This window comes from Mytilus californianus, unplaced genomic scaffold, assembly GCF_021869535.1.
Source record: "Mytilus californianus isolate M0D057914Y unplaced genomic scaffold, xbMytCali1.0.p SCAF_15, whole genome shotgun sequence".
Lineage (NCBI taxonomy): Eukaryota > Metazoa > Mollusca > Bivalvia > Mytilida > Mytilidae > Mytilus > Mytilus californianus.
In genome coordinates this window covers 14,694,467-14,708,506 of record NW_026262637.1, presented here as the reverse complement: position 1 = coordinate 14,708,506, position 14,040 = coordinate 14,694,467, and the positions used below count along the sequence as shown (strand labels likewise).

Sequence of the window (14,040 nt, the reverse complement as noted above, 5' to 3'; positions counted from 1 at the left end):
TATATTATTGCAAAAATTGCAACGGTACAGGTGTCCAAAAATTATAATTGATAAATTATTTGTATGAGGCATTTCCTATAGTCGTAACTTGTATTTTTTGTCCATTGTTCAACAATAGCAATGATAAATACAAGCAAAGATTTATGAATTTACAGTACTTTGTTTAATTAACTGATACAATGTTCTCTTATAAAATATTGATCGTTATAGGAAGAAGGAAGGATATGATGACTTGACCACCAGGTGGAACTCTGAAGACCGTTTTACAGACAATGACTTCATGTTTTTAGAGCCAACCTTGAATATACGATGCACCATACTGAAAATGTTACAACTCAAACATGACGATCCATCTCTTAATATCTGCTTACAACATCAACTACTAAAACTGGCTCAACTGGCCAGAGAAAGTAACAGACATCAGGTATAGGCTTTCTATGGGTGTCTATCTATAACAAATGTTGACAATGAAAATATCTACTGTGGATTCTATTATTCGTTCAATACCAATTTTTGTGGATTTTTTTGGGATACATGGGAACCACGAATTTATATGTGCAACAAAGTTCAAATTTTCTATAGGAATGTATGTAGAATTTTTCAAAACCACGAAATGAAACATCCACAAAAATGCATGTTTTCCTCAATCCATGAAACTTGATACCCACAAAAATAAATTAATCCAAAGTTATATGACAGATCATTATGAAAAAGGTCTGTTTTTTTGCTATGGAGCAAAATATATATCATTTACAATAAGCTGAAAATCACATACTTTTTAAAACAAAAATGGCCAAAATTGCCATATTTCAAATTTCAGGAAGTTAGCTGATACTAAAATATTCTCTTGATTGAACAGCCCATATAATGTTTTATTGTATAGCAACAACATATTGTATACAGAACACAAAATGGGAGCTGTCATTTTTTATATGTCTGCTTGTAGAATTACACTGTCAAGTTAGTATTTCTCTATATTTCAGATTGCAGAAAGGGCAATATTTAATTTGAAACAAATGGAAACTGATGATTTAAAACTTTACATTCCAAAGTTAATAGAGGAAGCTAATCTTTACTGGACAAGACAGGAACAAAACACAGCAAAACATCTAATGAAAAACCTAATGACCAAGCTTGAAAAGGTAATAATCTGACAATAGTTTATTACAGTATTCACACCTGTCAACCTCTGAAAATGAAGGTCGTAATGGGTACAAACTTTTCACAGTTAAATTTTATTATTTACATGGTCTTTTAATATTCTATAACATATACCAGTTTCCTACAAATGTTCACAATGGTGAAGTATTTGCTGAAATATATTTCAAATTTTAATTTACGTTTTCATTTTAACTTCTTGTATGTTTTAAATATTTATTATTAATCAAATATCAATATAAAGCAATGCCCTGTAATTGTTTCATATGCTCATACCCCAAAAATTGAAAGCCAAAGATATAAAAGTACCCTATCACATGAAGAGCTATATAACTGAAAGGGACCTAAAAGAATAACCAAATCCATCTACGATCAACTTTGCCTGAGGGAGTTGAGACCTTAGTTTCTAAATAATTCTTAATTTATCATCGGAGAATTTAATTACAAAAGTATGTTATAAATTATTTCATCACTGAATTACCAACTACTGAGCTGATGATACACTCGGGGACTAACATTCCACTAGAAGCAGTACAGTAATGCTGCAGTATCTACCCAGTGCTTAGAAATGAAAATAACACTAAAAATTTGTTGTGTCCAAAGCTTTTATCAGGATTAACCTTCATCAGAATCTCTCATTCCCCAAAAATTGAAAGCCATGGATGTATAAGTTCCTAAACATATGAAGAGCTATAGGGACCTTAAAGAATAACCAAATCCATTTGAGGTTAAATAAAAAAGGAGAGAGAGAACGAAATCTAAGAACTGGTATTGCCATTCTTCTTTTTGGTTATCAGATAAACAAGTTTGCAAGGAATTTGTATGGCCTTTTATGATGTTTTATCCCTTCCCCCCAAAAATCCCAATGAAAACCTTAGAGGATTACTGTGCATATGTGAAAGACAGAAAACTGTTAACCATTTTGGATGTATTTGTTCATGGTGTTTATACATTTTTTATATTGATATTTCTGCTATGAGGAATTCATCCTCTTTAAATAAACAGTATCTTTGACATAATTCTTAAAAGGAATATAAAAGAAAATGTTGCTTAAAATTTATTACAAAATAATAATTACTGTATTACAGTTAAGTTGAAATAAAATCAGTATAGAATTAAAGTTTAATACAGATTTCTTTTATGTAGATATGTCATTTGTAATCAACATTAATTAAAGGTAAAAAAAATACTTCAGTTAAGAATAGATAGTTCATCTTTCATATTAGTTGAGTATCTAACTAGAGGTCTTTGTTTGTTGAAATAAAACAAACTTTGTAAAGAGATATCTGCTATTACAGATAACTATAGGATAAGAACATTTGAAGTGAAATTAAAGTTTTAAGATTTATCACAGCTTATATAATACAAAGCAGGAAATTCACAACTTTTAACAAAATTGTATTTAGTTTTTTTATTGCTACAGCTACAAGATGAGAATATTGATGCTGCCAGATTTTACCCCCAAGTTCTCAGTATCTATGGTAACTGGTTAGCAGAAACAAGATCAGAAAACCCTAATGTCATAATGGAGGAATATCTTGAAAAGGTAACAAGCAAAGTTTTACTTTCAGTTAAAGTCTTTTACTTATTATATTTGATAACTCTTTTTCATTTTTCGCCTCACCTTTGACAAAAATTGGAAGATGGGAGACAAATGGGTGCTGATCTTTTTACTTTTCATAAATCATATGTACAGGTACTTTTCTATCACTACGAGAGTTTACTGCATTTCAAAGGTTCTCTTGTGTAAGTACTTCAATTATTTTTTTATTGGTGCAAAATTTGAAATGTCCAGTATATTTCTATGAGAACGAAATTACCAGGTTAATTTTGTGTCTCTCAAAATATATTTTCTTTTACAGACTGTTGGTCTTCTAGAATCTTTGAATGAGCAGGGTGATGTTGCACTGGATGCCTATTTATCCCTAGCTCGTTATGCAGACAACCAGTACCAGAATATAGTCAACTACATGAAATCCAATACATACGAAGCTAAGCAAGCTCTGATGAAAAAGGCCAAAATGGAAATGGAGACGTTAAAACAGCTGGGAGATATAAGCAAGGAGTAAGTGTAATGATACTTAATGATTTGACATAACCGATATAAAATCATATGTGTTTATAAAAAAAATATATAGTTTTGTATTAGTTTCCAGAAAAGTAATATTTGTCAACATAAAATTTATAACACTAATTACAATAATATTTTTTCAGTATTTTCTTAGTCAGTCAGGTACTTATAAAGAAAAAATCAATGGCATTACATTACTAAATGTCTTGTTTTTCTATTTTATTTCTATTTTTATTTCGAGATATAAAAAGAATTAAAATATGATTTTATTTTGTTCAATCATTAATGAAAGTGAAATAGTGAAACAATAATTCGCTTTTAGCAGCCAATTCAGTTCGATTTTGTCAAAATAAGCTAAGAAACATTGCTGATGAATTATTCACTTGCAAGTGAATAATTCGACCTCATTGAATCCATATTCATGTGACCTTCAATTTAACCCCTTAGCTGGACATGGGCTACACATGTATTCAGCTATTAAAAGGAAAAGAATGTCAACACTGAAATTGAAACAAAGATGAACCATTTAATTGACTAATTCGATCCACAAAAAAATCATTCTTATACAGTGAATGAACTGATGATAAACATACTCTTAACCTACAATATGAAATCAAACAGACCAAGAAAAATCCAATTGCACGTGGTCACTATCTGTTTATATTTATTTTAATATGGGGTTATATGACCGTCGGCAGTCTTCAGAGGTCATCTCGATGGTTAATTCGATGATGTTTAGACAAAAAATACACACGAATGTTGATACATATTATTGAGTCCATGCATTGTTAATTGTTTATATTAGACATTTTGTAATTTGGATATACATTTTAGTATGTTGTAAATCAAATATGAGAATTTGAGTCAAATCGGTGAACATGAATTTGACAGCTGATGCCCCTCTAATGTTGACGATTTTTGTCGAGCCTGCGACTTTTGTCGCAGAAAGCTCGACATAGGGATAGTGATCCGGCGGCGGCGGCGTTAGCTCACTTCTTAAAAGCTTTATATTTTAGAAGGTGGAAGACCTGGATGCTTCATACTTTGTATATGGATGCCTCATGTTACGAATTTTCCGTCAGTCACATGTCCAATGTCCTTGACCTCATTTTCATGGTTCAGTGACTACTTGAAAAAAAAGTTAACATTTTTTGTAATGTTAAATTCTCTCTTATTATAAGTAGTAGGATAACTATATTTGGTATGTGCGTACCTTGCAAGGTCCTCATGCTCGTCAGACAGTTTTCACTTGACCTCGACCTCATTTCGTGGATCAGTGAACAAGGTTAAGTTTTGGTGGTCAAGTCCATATCTCAGATACTATAAGCAATAGGTCTAGTATATTCGGTGTATGGAAGGACTGTAAGGTGTACATGTCCAACTGGCAGGTGTCATCTGACCTTGACCTCATTTTCATAGTTCAGTGGTTATAGTTAAGTTTTTGTGTTTTGGTCTGTTTTTCTTATACTGTATGCAATAGGTCTACTATATTTGGTGTATGGAATGATTGTAAGGTGTACATGTCTAGCTGGCAGGTGTCATCTGACCTTGACCTCTTTTTCATGGTTCAGTGGTCAAAGTTAAGTTTTTGAGTTTTGGTCTTTTTTTCTAATACTATATGCAATAGGTCAACTATATTTGGTGTATGGAAATATTTTATGATCTATATGTAAGTCGCGTAGGTTTTATATGACCTTGACCTCATTTTCACGGTTCATTGCTCAGTGTTAAGTTTTTGTGTTTTGGTCTGTTTTTCTTAAACTATAAGCAATAGGTCAACTATATTTGTTATATGGAAGAATTGTTAACTGTTCATGTCTGCCTGGCATGGTTCATCTGACCTTGACCTCATTTTCATGGTTCATTGGTCAATGTTTAGTTTTCTTGGTTAATATTAAGTTTATGTGACAGTTGTAATTAAGCTTTATATTTAGGACTATCAACATAATATCAATGATTAGTAAAGAAGGCGAGACATTTCAGCGTGTGCACTCTTGTTTTAAAAGGGATGTATATTTTTTTACAGGGCGATTCTTATTTATTTTTTTATAATTTGAGTTTTTCCCTATTTTGAAATGGCTATTTCAGGTGGGGTCTCATAGGGCATACTCCACCATCATCCCCCCCCCCCCCCCCCTTTTATTTGGAAAAATAAAATTTGTTGGCATAAATCGTCAAAAAGTAATTCGCTTTACTACACTCTATGATATTTTTAAGGCCAATTCCTCAAACTCTAGATTCACCCCTGCAAAAACAGTTGATGGAAGAAATAAAAAGCATTTTATGAAGTTACATTTATATTTTTTAGTCGATACTATAAAATCCTTTCCAAGCAAAGTGATATTGATAAAGCAGAAATTGAAGCTATGAATGAAGATAAGACTAAATACCTACAGAAGGCAGTGGAGAACTATCTCAAATGTCTGAAATATGGAGATAAACATGACCTAAGGATCTTCAGGCTGATCTCACTATGGTTCAGTAACACAGCTGTGCAAGATGTCAACACACTTATAGAGGTATTGATAATGTGTATGTAATTAGGGGAGATAAACATGATCTGAGGATCTTTAAACTGATCTCACTGTGGTTCAGTAATACATCTGCACAAGATGTCAGCACTATAGAGGTTGCACAGGATTTCAACACTATAGAGGTATGAAAAGGGGGTTAAAAATCATTAGAAAAAACATTACCTGAGGACTTTCAAGTTAATATCTCTATTGTCAGTAATACATCTGCACAGGATCTCAAACCTCTTATAGAGGTATCATATTGAGTAAGTAATTGACATACTTATTAAGGGATGATATAGGATCCCTTATTGGCAAACCTTAAATGTTATGATATCTGTAGTTAGCAAAGATAAATGTGACCTTGAAATTTTCAAACTGATATCAGAGTCAGTATTTCAATAATCAAAGTACCTCTGTACAGATTGCCAACTTAAATGGCAGAGGTAGTTGATGATCCTGATGTTTCCTGTTAACAATTAAAAACTTTGTATGACGTCTGTATGAAAGAGTTGTTTAAGATGCATAAATCTTGAATTGATGTAAATAAGACAATTGACATCTTGTATATATCAAGAGGTTATTATTTAATCTTTTTTCTTGAAATACTGGTGAAGGTGTCTGAAACATAATGAACACTTCAGAATACTATGTAAGTGACTGATTTGAATTGACTTTATTTGCAGAAGAGTATTAAGACGTTGAAGTCCTACAAATTTATACCACTGATGTATCAGTTAGCAGCAAGAATGGACACAAAAGCACAGAGTCAATCATTCCAAGCTACATTAAATAATGTAAGTATTTAGTATATTTTTGGCTAGGAAGGTATACACTTCTAAAGTTTGTCACTCAATATAAACATCAGATCCAATAGCGACCTGTAGCTGTCTTTTTAGTTTGTTGTTTTTTGACTAAATGTAAAACAATTAAAACAAGAAATCCAACAGCCTGATTTATGTTCCAAAGAATAAATGAAAAACAAATATGATCGACAACTACTGAATTACAGGCTCCTGACTTGGGACAGGCACACACAGAATACACAGGGTTAAAAGTAAACTCAAGCCCTCAACTCAAGAAAAAATTATAAAAAGACTAATGGCACTCATCTATAAGCACTCAGAGCCACAAGAAGCCAGATCAAAGTCAATTACAAATGATAAATAAATCATGTTTTCCAGACAAATCAATCAGTACACATCAAATTGATTCAGTGCAAAGACATCATAAAAAGTCCAAGAAAAACATGACCCTATGCTTACCAATACATTTATTTCCTTTTTCCTTTTTATTATTTGTATTGTCATAAATAAACCTGTAATCTTCAGTTTTTTAACAGATGACAAAAGGAACAGCTTAAGATTATACATACTAATTTGCTGCTTGTTATTCTGGACTTTGCTCATGCTCAAACTCTTGAAGATGATAATCTTGGGGCAGGCATTGCTGTGTGTACTGGCTCTGGCTCATGATAAAACTTTTGTTATTGAAGATGATGGAGAAAGCATGTAAGGATTATCTACACCACACATTACTGTGTAAACTGGCTTTAGCTCATTATCAAACTTTATTATTGTAAATTATAGAAAGAGCTGCTAAAGATCATCCACACCATACATTATCATGTGTACTGGCTCTGGCTTATTATAAATTTTATGTTATTGCAGATGATAGAGAGAGCAGCTAAAGATCATCCACACCATACATTACTATGTGTACTGGCTCTGGCTCATGCCAAAAAAGATACAGAGATTATGAATCCAACAACAGCTAGTACTTCTAATAGAAGATCTAAATTGTCTAAGTCAACATCAGATCCAAGTAAAGATGAGGTAAAACCATTATGTAATTTATAATTGAATATAATATTGTCACCAGCAGAGTCAGAACTGTTTTTCCTAACTGAAGACATAGTTCACACACACTATTATCTGTGGGGTTTATTCTGCTAAACACTTAGTTTTCTGTGTAGGGCTTTGTGGGTCATTCCCTTCTCTGTAACTTCTAACTCATATATTTTTTTCAATATAAGTTTCAACTAAAGTTATGATTTATGGAAAAGGTTTAATTGTTTGATATTCCATTTACCAGTTGGTTATTTCTTTGGTAGGCTTGTAATATAGAAAATCCCATTGTAACAGGGTTAATATAAGTTGTATATACTTTTTTTTCTAGGGTAGAATTGAAGCAGCCAAACTGATGATACTGAGATTGAAGAACAAGAATTCTCCTGTTGTTAAGATTGTGGAAGATCTAGAGAAATTATGTTTAGCTTATATACAGCTGGCTAATGTTAATGTTGAACGATATAAAAAGGAAACAAGTAAGTTTCGGTAGAGAAGCTCAAGTATTTATTATCTGAATTCTGAGAGTAATTAGAAATCATGCATCCATTTTTCTGTGCAAGCTGTCAATTAATGCATTGTAAACTTGTCAACTAATATATATCATGCAATTGTCACTTAAAATCAATTATTCCCTTCTTAAAACATTCTTCAACATTTCTTGCCTGTAAACTACAAAAAGGACATCAAGTAGAAGTGCAGGCCTCAATTACTTTATATGACCCTGTACTTTAAGGTTATGTTTCTGTTCAGGGTTAGGGTTATGATTTGAGTTATGGTAAGGTTTAGTGTAAGGGCAAGTTTAGTATAATGTGTCCCTTAAATAAATCAAGACAGAACTGCATCATATGTATTTTATGTCTTTGGTTTTTATCACCTAACAAAGAAATACTGGTTGCAAGGAACTTTTATATGCATCTTATTTGAATACCACTGATGTTCATTTCAGCATTTCATGTGTATAGTAAAATAAGGCCATTGCTTGGTAAACTTTGATGTCATGTGATCACTTATATATTTTGAAAAGATGGTATTGAGTTGAGGTTTTTTTCTACCATAAAGGACCAATCCAGTTACAATCTGTACAGAACAATTTGCTGATAACTAAGATAAAAGACCTTCACAATGTTGCTGTACCAACAGTTGATATCAAGGTATGTGTAACTTAGAATAGTAGCAGATTGTATGATGTATTATATTACCTCCTGTAGACTTGTATGAATATCATTGGTTAAAAGCTTAAGTGAACACATGTTAACTGTGTATATTTAATGCATGGTCAGTCAGTGTTTATTTTAAATACACAATATAGATTGCCTTAAACCTCTTACAGACTCAATAGAGATTCCAACTGTGTTAGTCTATATTTCGCTTATAACCAAACAACAGTAAAATTGGACGTTGAGAGAAATATAAATGCTGTTGAGACAACGCAGTCTGAAAGAATGGAGTGGAGAGTCTATTGTCGTGCTATTGAAACATATTTTATGAAATATTTATTACTGTTTTCTGAAAGGGTAACTGCATGAATAAAAGGCAGGGAAAACAAAGATAATCAGTTTGAAACACAAAACTGAAAACACAAGTGATGATTTGTTATACTGCAAAATCAGTAATTAATAAATGATGCAATTGCATACAAATTCCAATGAATTCTTTAGTTTAACATGCTAAAAATGTTGAAGATTTGTTTTTTTTAGGTTGATCCTAAAGGTAACTACAACAACATTACATGTGTCAAGGGATTTAATCCAACATTTAAGCTGGCAGGAGGTGTAAACCTACCAAAAATAATCAGCTGTATTGGGACTGATGGTAAAACTAGGAGACAGCTAGTTAAGGTTAGTTCACAAATTTAATTTTTATATCAAATATGACTTCATATGAATTGGTAATTGTTCCTTGTGATTGTATAAATGTACAAAAAAAAACAGTTTTGAGCGCAAAAATTTAACTCTATTTATCTTTTTGTTCATTGGATATTTGGCTGGATGTATAGAAGTTAGTAATGTGATCTTGTAGTAGTATAATCTAAAAAATGGTAATGATTGATTGATTGATTATTAGTGTTAAAGTTACTTTCAGCTCTCGTGGCTATATCATGGCAGTCATTTTATTGGTGGAGGATCCCAGGGTACCAAGTTACTTTCAGCTCTTGTGGCTATATCATGTTGGCCAGTTTTATTGGTGGAGGAAGCTAGGGTACCAAGTTACTTTCAGCTCTCATGGCTATATCATGTTGGCCAGTTTTATTGGTGGAGGATCTCAGGGTACCAAGTTACTCAAGTAACTACATTCTGTAACTGTGTGGCCCATCAAATGAAATATATACAATATACTTACTTTAAACTTAGAATAAACAACAAAAATCATGGTGTAATTTTTAAAAGAACTGTTTGTTTTTCTATATAGGGACGAGATGATCTACGACAGGATGCAGTGATGCAGCAAGTCTTTTGTATGGTTAACAATCTTCTACAGAAAAACTCAGAAACCAGAAAACGTCAGCTTCATGTCAGACAGTATAAGGTTTGTTCTGGTATAAATATTATGAAAGGAGAATTTATTGGACATGTTACACTACAAGGGAGCAAGTCCCAACAATTCATTGAAATGCTGAAAAAATAACATATAGACAGTTATAAGAATGTTTATATCCTTGTCCTTTGGTCTTTGAGGGATAGTTGTCTCATTGGCAATCATATCTCATCTCATATGTTTATATCAAGTCTACTTTTGAATTTTTTTACCCATGTGTGGGGATGAGGAGTGGTGAGAAAAGCTGAAGATAATTATAGATTTTCTATGGTTTTTCAAACGAGAGGGTGTTTCTCAGCTACAATCTCATCAAAGGGTGACAGCCCTGAGATGAGATGTGTCCGAGAAACATCCTCGAGTTTGAAAGACCATTGATAATCTGTTTATCGCTATTTTGCCTGTGACTTCATTGATGTTTACATTGACATAGTCACTTGCGCCCTTAGATTCTGACGATAATTTTCCATCTCAAGCGAGGAGCATGATATGAAAAATTATCACAAAAAAAATCAAAGGAAAAATACACAAAATTGCAATAATAAGGGAATAATCAGTAGATCAAGAAAGATATACATCATCATGACCAAAGAGAAAAGACAAGAAATAGTCCACAAATCATTGATGTGAAAACTGAGGATTAACTCATGCTTCATCTTTTTATATTAAGGTTATAAAACTCTTTCATATTTCCTCTTTGTTTAATTATTAAGGTTGTACCATTATCGCAAATGAGTGGCCTGTTAGAATGGTGTGAAGGGACTATGCCTATAGGAGAATACTTAGTAGCCAGCAGTCCAGGAGATGAGAAACCCGGGGCCCACTATAGATATAGACCAGATGATTATCCAGCGATTGACTGTAGGAGACACATGAGTGTAAGTTTTTGTGGTTTTGTAAGTCTGAAGGACAGGTTTATATTGAATATGAATACCAATAGAGTAAATATGATTTTCACTAGACAGCAGGTACTGTAAATTCAGAAATTATTGCGAGGTTTTTATTAATGCAAATAATGCGACTGGGTGAATATCGCAATAATAAGAACTCGCATTCTGATAGCTGATACATATATCTGTATACAGTTTTTCCTGCAATCGCAAAGATTAATTTAGCATTTTTGTCCATTCTTCAAAAATCACAATAATAAATGCACGCAATAATTTCTGAATTTACAGTAATCAATTACTGTGGAAGCATTTTTTTTAGCTTGTATCAATTTTCATGGTTTGTGAAAATGTCATGGATTCAGAGGGTTTTAATTTTTCTGGTTTGATTATGACAATTTTCAAATGCAATGGAAAATTAGGTATTTTTTTTATTAGAGGGAACCAATAAATCCAGTATTTGGTACCCCCACACTTAATGATAATGCACAAGGTTATATAGATTATCTAATTTTGAAACAAACCTTTCTACTTCTGACTTTTGATTGTATAGAAAGATATCTGATATGAATCATATATTACAGGGTGTACACGCCAGTCCTGATACAGTTAAGAAGTATAAAGTCTTCATGGCTGTTTGTAAAAGGTTTCTGCCAGTATTCAGACATTTTTTCATGGAGAAATTTAGAGATCCTGCTGTATGGTTTGAAGCTAGGCTTGCTTATACTAAAAGTGTAGCTACTAACTCTATAGGTTTGTATTTTATGATAAAATATGTGCATATAATGTAATCATACACATTCATTTGCTGAACAGATTTATTGAGGTCTGGAGCTGGCATGTCAGTAACTGCTAGTAGTCCTTTGTTAATTTTTTTATCATTGTCATTTTGCTTAGTTTCTTTTGTTACCTATTCTGACATCGGACTCAGACTTCTTTTAAACTGAATTTTACTGTACGTATTGCTGTGTGTTTGTTTAATCTACATTGGCTAGAGGTATAGGGGAGGGTTGAGATCTCACTAAACATGTTTAATCCTGTTGCATTTTTGCACCTGTCCCAAGTCAGGAGCCTCTGGCCTTTGTTAGTCTTGTATGTTTTTTAATTTTAGTTCATTTATATGTTTAGGAGTTTAGTATGAAGTCCATTTTCACGGAACTAGTACACATTTTTGTTTAGGGGCCAGCTGAAGTGGGATTTTCTCGCTGTGTTGAAGACCCATTGGTGGCCTTCGACTGTGTTTTTTACTCTTTGGTCGGGTTGTTGTCTCTTTGACACATTCCCCATTTCCATTCTCTATTTTATTACATAATGTGAATAATCTTTACCTTGTCACACTCATGGTTGGATCAATCATACCAGTGTTGATTCCATACAGTCATAGCTAATCATATGCTTTTATTTCACAAATTATGTCATGCACCTCTTGAAGCACAAAACACAAAATATCAAAAAGTGTATATAGATATTTTATCCTGTTTAATAATAATACGTTTACACTGTTTTCTCCTGTGTTATAATACATTACTTCTCCACTTTTCTTTCCTGTGTTATAATACATCTCCACTGTTTTGTGTGAAGAAACATTTTCTTACCAGAAATGATCATTAATGCATGGCTATTGTTTATTCTAGTTGGTTATATACTGGGGCTTGGTGATCGTCATGTACAGAATATACTCATAGACTGTAACACAGCAGAACTAGTCCATATTGATCTGGGTGAGTATAGAGATATAGAGTATTATTGATTATCTCCAATGTACAGAATATACTCATAGACTGTAAAACAGCAGAACTAGTCCATATTGATCTGGGTATTATGGATTATCTCCCATGTACAGACTATACTCATAGACTGTAACACTGTAGAACTAGTCCATATTGATCTGGGTGAGTATAGAGATATAGAGTATTATTGATTATCTCCAATGTACAGAATATACTCATAGACTGTAAAACAGCAGAACTAGTCCATATTGATCTGGGTGAGTATTATGGATTATCTCCCATATGCAGAATATACTCATAGACTGTAACACTGCAGAACTAGTCCATATTGATCTGGGTGAGTATAGAGATATAGAGTATTATTGATTATCTCCAATGTACAGAATATACTCATAGACTGTAAAATAGCAGAACTAGTACATATTGGTCTGGGTGAGTATTAGAGTAATTAAGATAACTGTTATGGATTATCTCGAGCTCCCATATACAGAATATACTTGTAGACTGTATCATAGCAGAACTAGTCCATATTGGTCTGGGTGAGTATTAAAGTAATTAAGATGAGTATTATGGATTATCACCCATGTACAGAATATACTCATAGACAGTAACACAGCAGAACTAGAAAATATTGATCTGGGTGAGTATAGAGTCATTTATACAAGAAATATGGATTATCTCCCATGTACAGAATATACTCATAGACAGTAACACAGCAGAACTAGTACATAGTGATCTAGGTGAGTATAGTAATTTATATAGTATTATGGATTATCTCGCATGTACAGAATATACTCATAGACAGTAACACAGCAGAACTAGTACATAGCGATGAAGGTGAGTATAGTAATTTATATAAGTACATACATGTGAACCTTCCGACGGGAGTACAATAATCCCGTTTTCAGGGGTCTCCTCCCGACCTCCCGTTGAAGAGAAAAAAATCCCGTTTATGAAATTTTTCATGAATGAAAAATTTCTGCCCAACATGTCATCTCAGGCATCTTGTGTAACTGACATTACCAGAAGTTATATTTTACCTGTAAATCAATTAACATGCATAATTATATGGCTTCACTGTCAGCTTGGGTGTCAAACATACTGGTAATCAACGATTTTTACCTCAGGTGTAATAAAAACTTTGTGTATTTATTGGGTTACTTCCCTTGATTTATCCTGTTTTAAGTTACTTTCCTTTAAATAATGAAAATTTTTAAAAGAATATAAATAAAATATAAATTGAACAAATAATCATAAAAGGATGGTAATTAAATGATTTTAAATTTCTTAGGACAAATA

General features: G+C 32.5%; 1 protein-coding gene across 1 annotated transcript in view; it reads left to right on the top strand.

Annotated features, from left to right (window-relative positions):
• Window positions 1-14,040, top strand: part of LOC127725495 (serine-protein kinase ATM-like) — a 95,937-nt gene that overhangs the window by 55,050 nt on the left and 26,847 nt on the right. Inside the window, exons 41-54 of the mRNA XM_052232510.1 lie at window positions 211-424; window positions 984-1,142; window positions 2,582-2,704; window positions 3,021-3,223; window positions 5,538-5,748; window positions 6,429-6,539; window positions 7,413-7,577; window positions 7,921-8,068; window positions 8,652-8,743; window positions 9,290-9,430; window positions 10,002-10,118; window positions 10,838-11,002; window positions 11,596-11,764; window positions 12,646-12,732. Of these exons, the coding sequence (XP_052088470.1) occupies window positions 211-424; window positions 984-1,142; window positions 2,582-2,704; window positions 3,021-3,223; window positions 5,538-5,748; window positions 6,429-6,539; window positions 7,413-7,577; window positions 7,921-8,068; window positions 8,652-8,743; window positions 9,290-9,430; window positions 10,002-10,118; window positions 10,838-11,002; window positions 11,596-11,764; window positions 12,646-12,732 (2,105 nt within the window). The remainder of the gene's footprint in view (window positions 1-210; window positions 425-983; window positions 1,143-2,581; window positions 2,705-3,020; window positions 3,224-5,537; window positions 5,749-6,428; window positions 6,540-7,412; window positions 7,578-7,920; window positions 8,069-8,651; window positions 8,744-9,289; window positions 9,431-10,001; window positions 10,119-10,837; window positions 11,003-11,595; window positions 11,765-12,645; window positions 12,733-14,040) is intronic.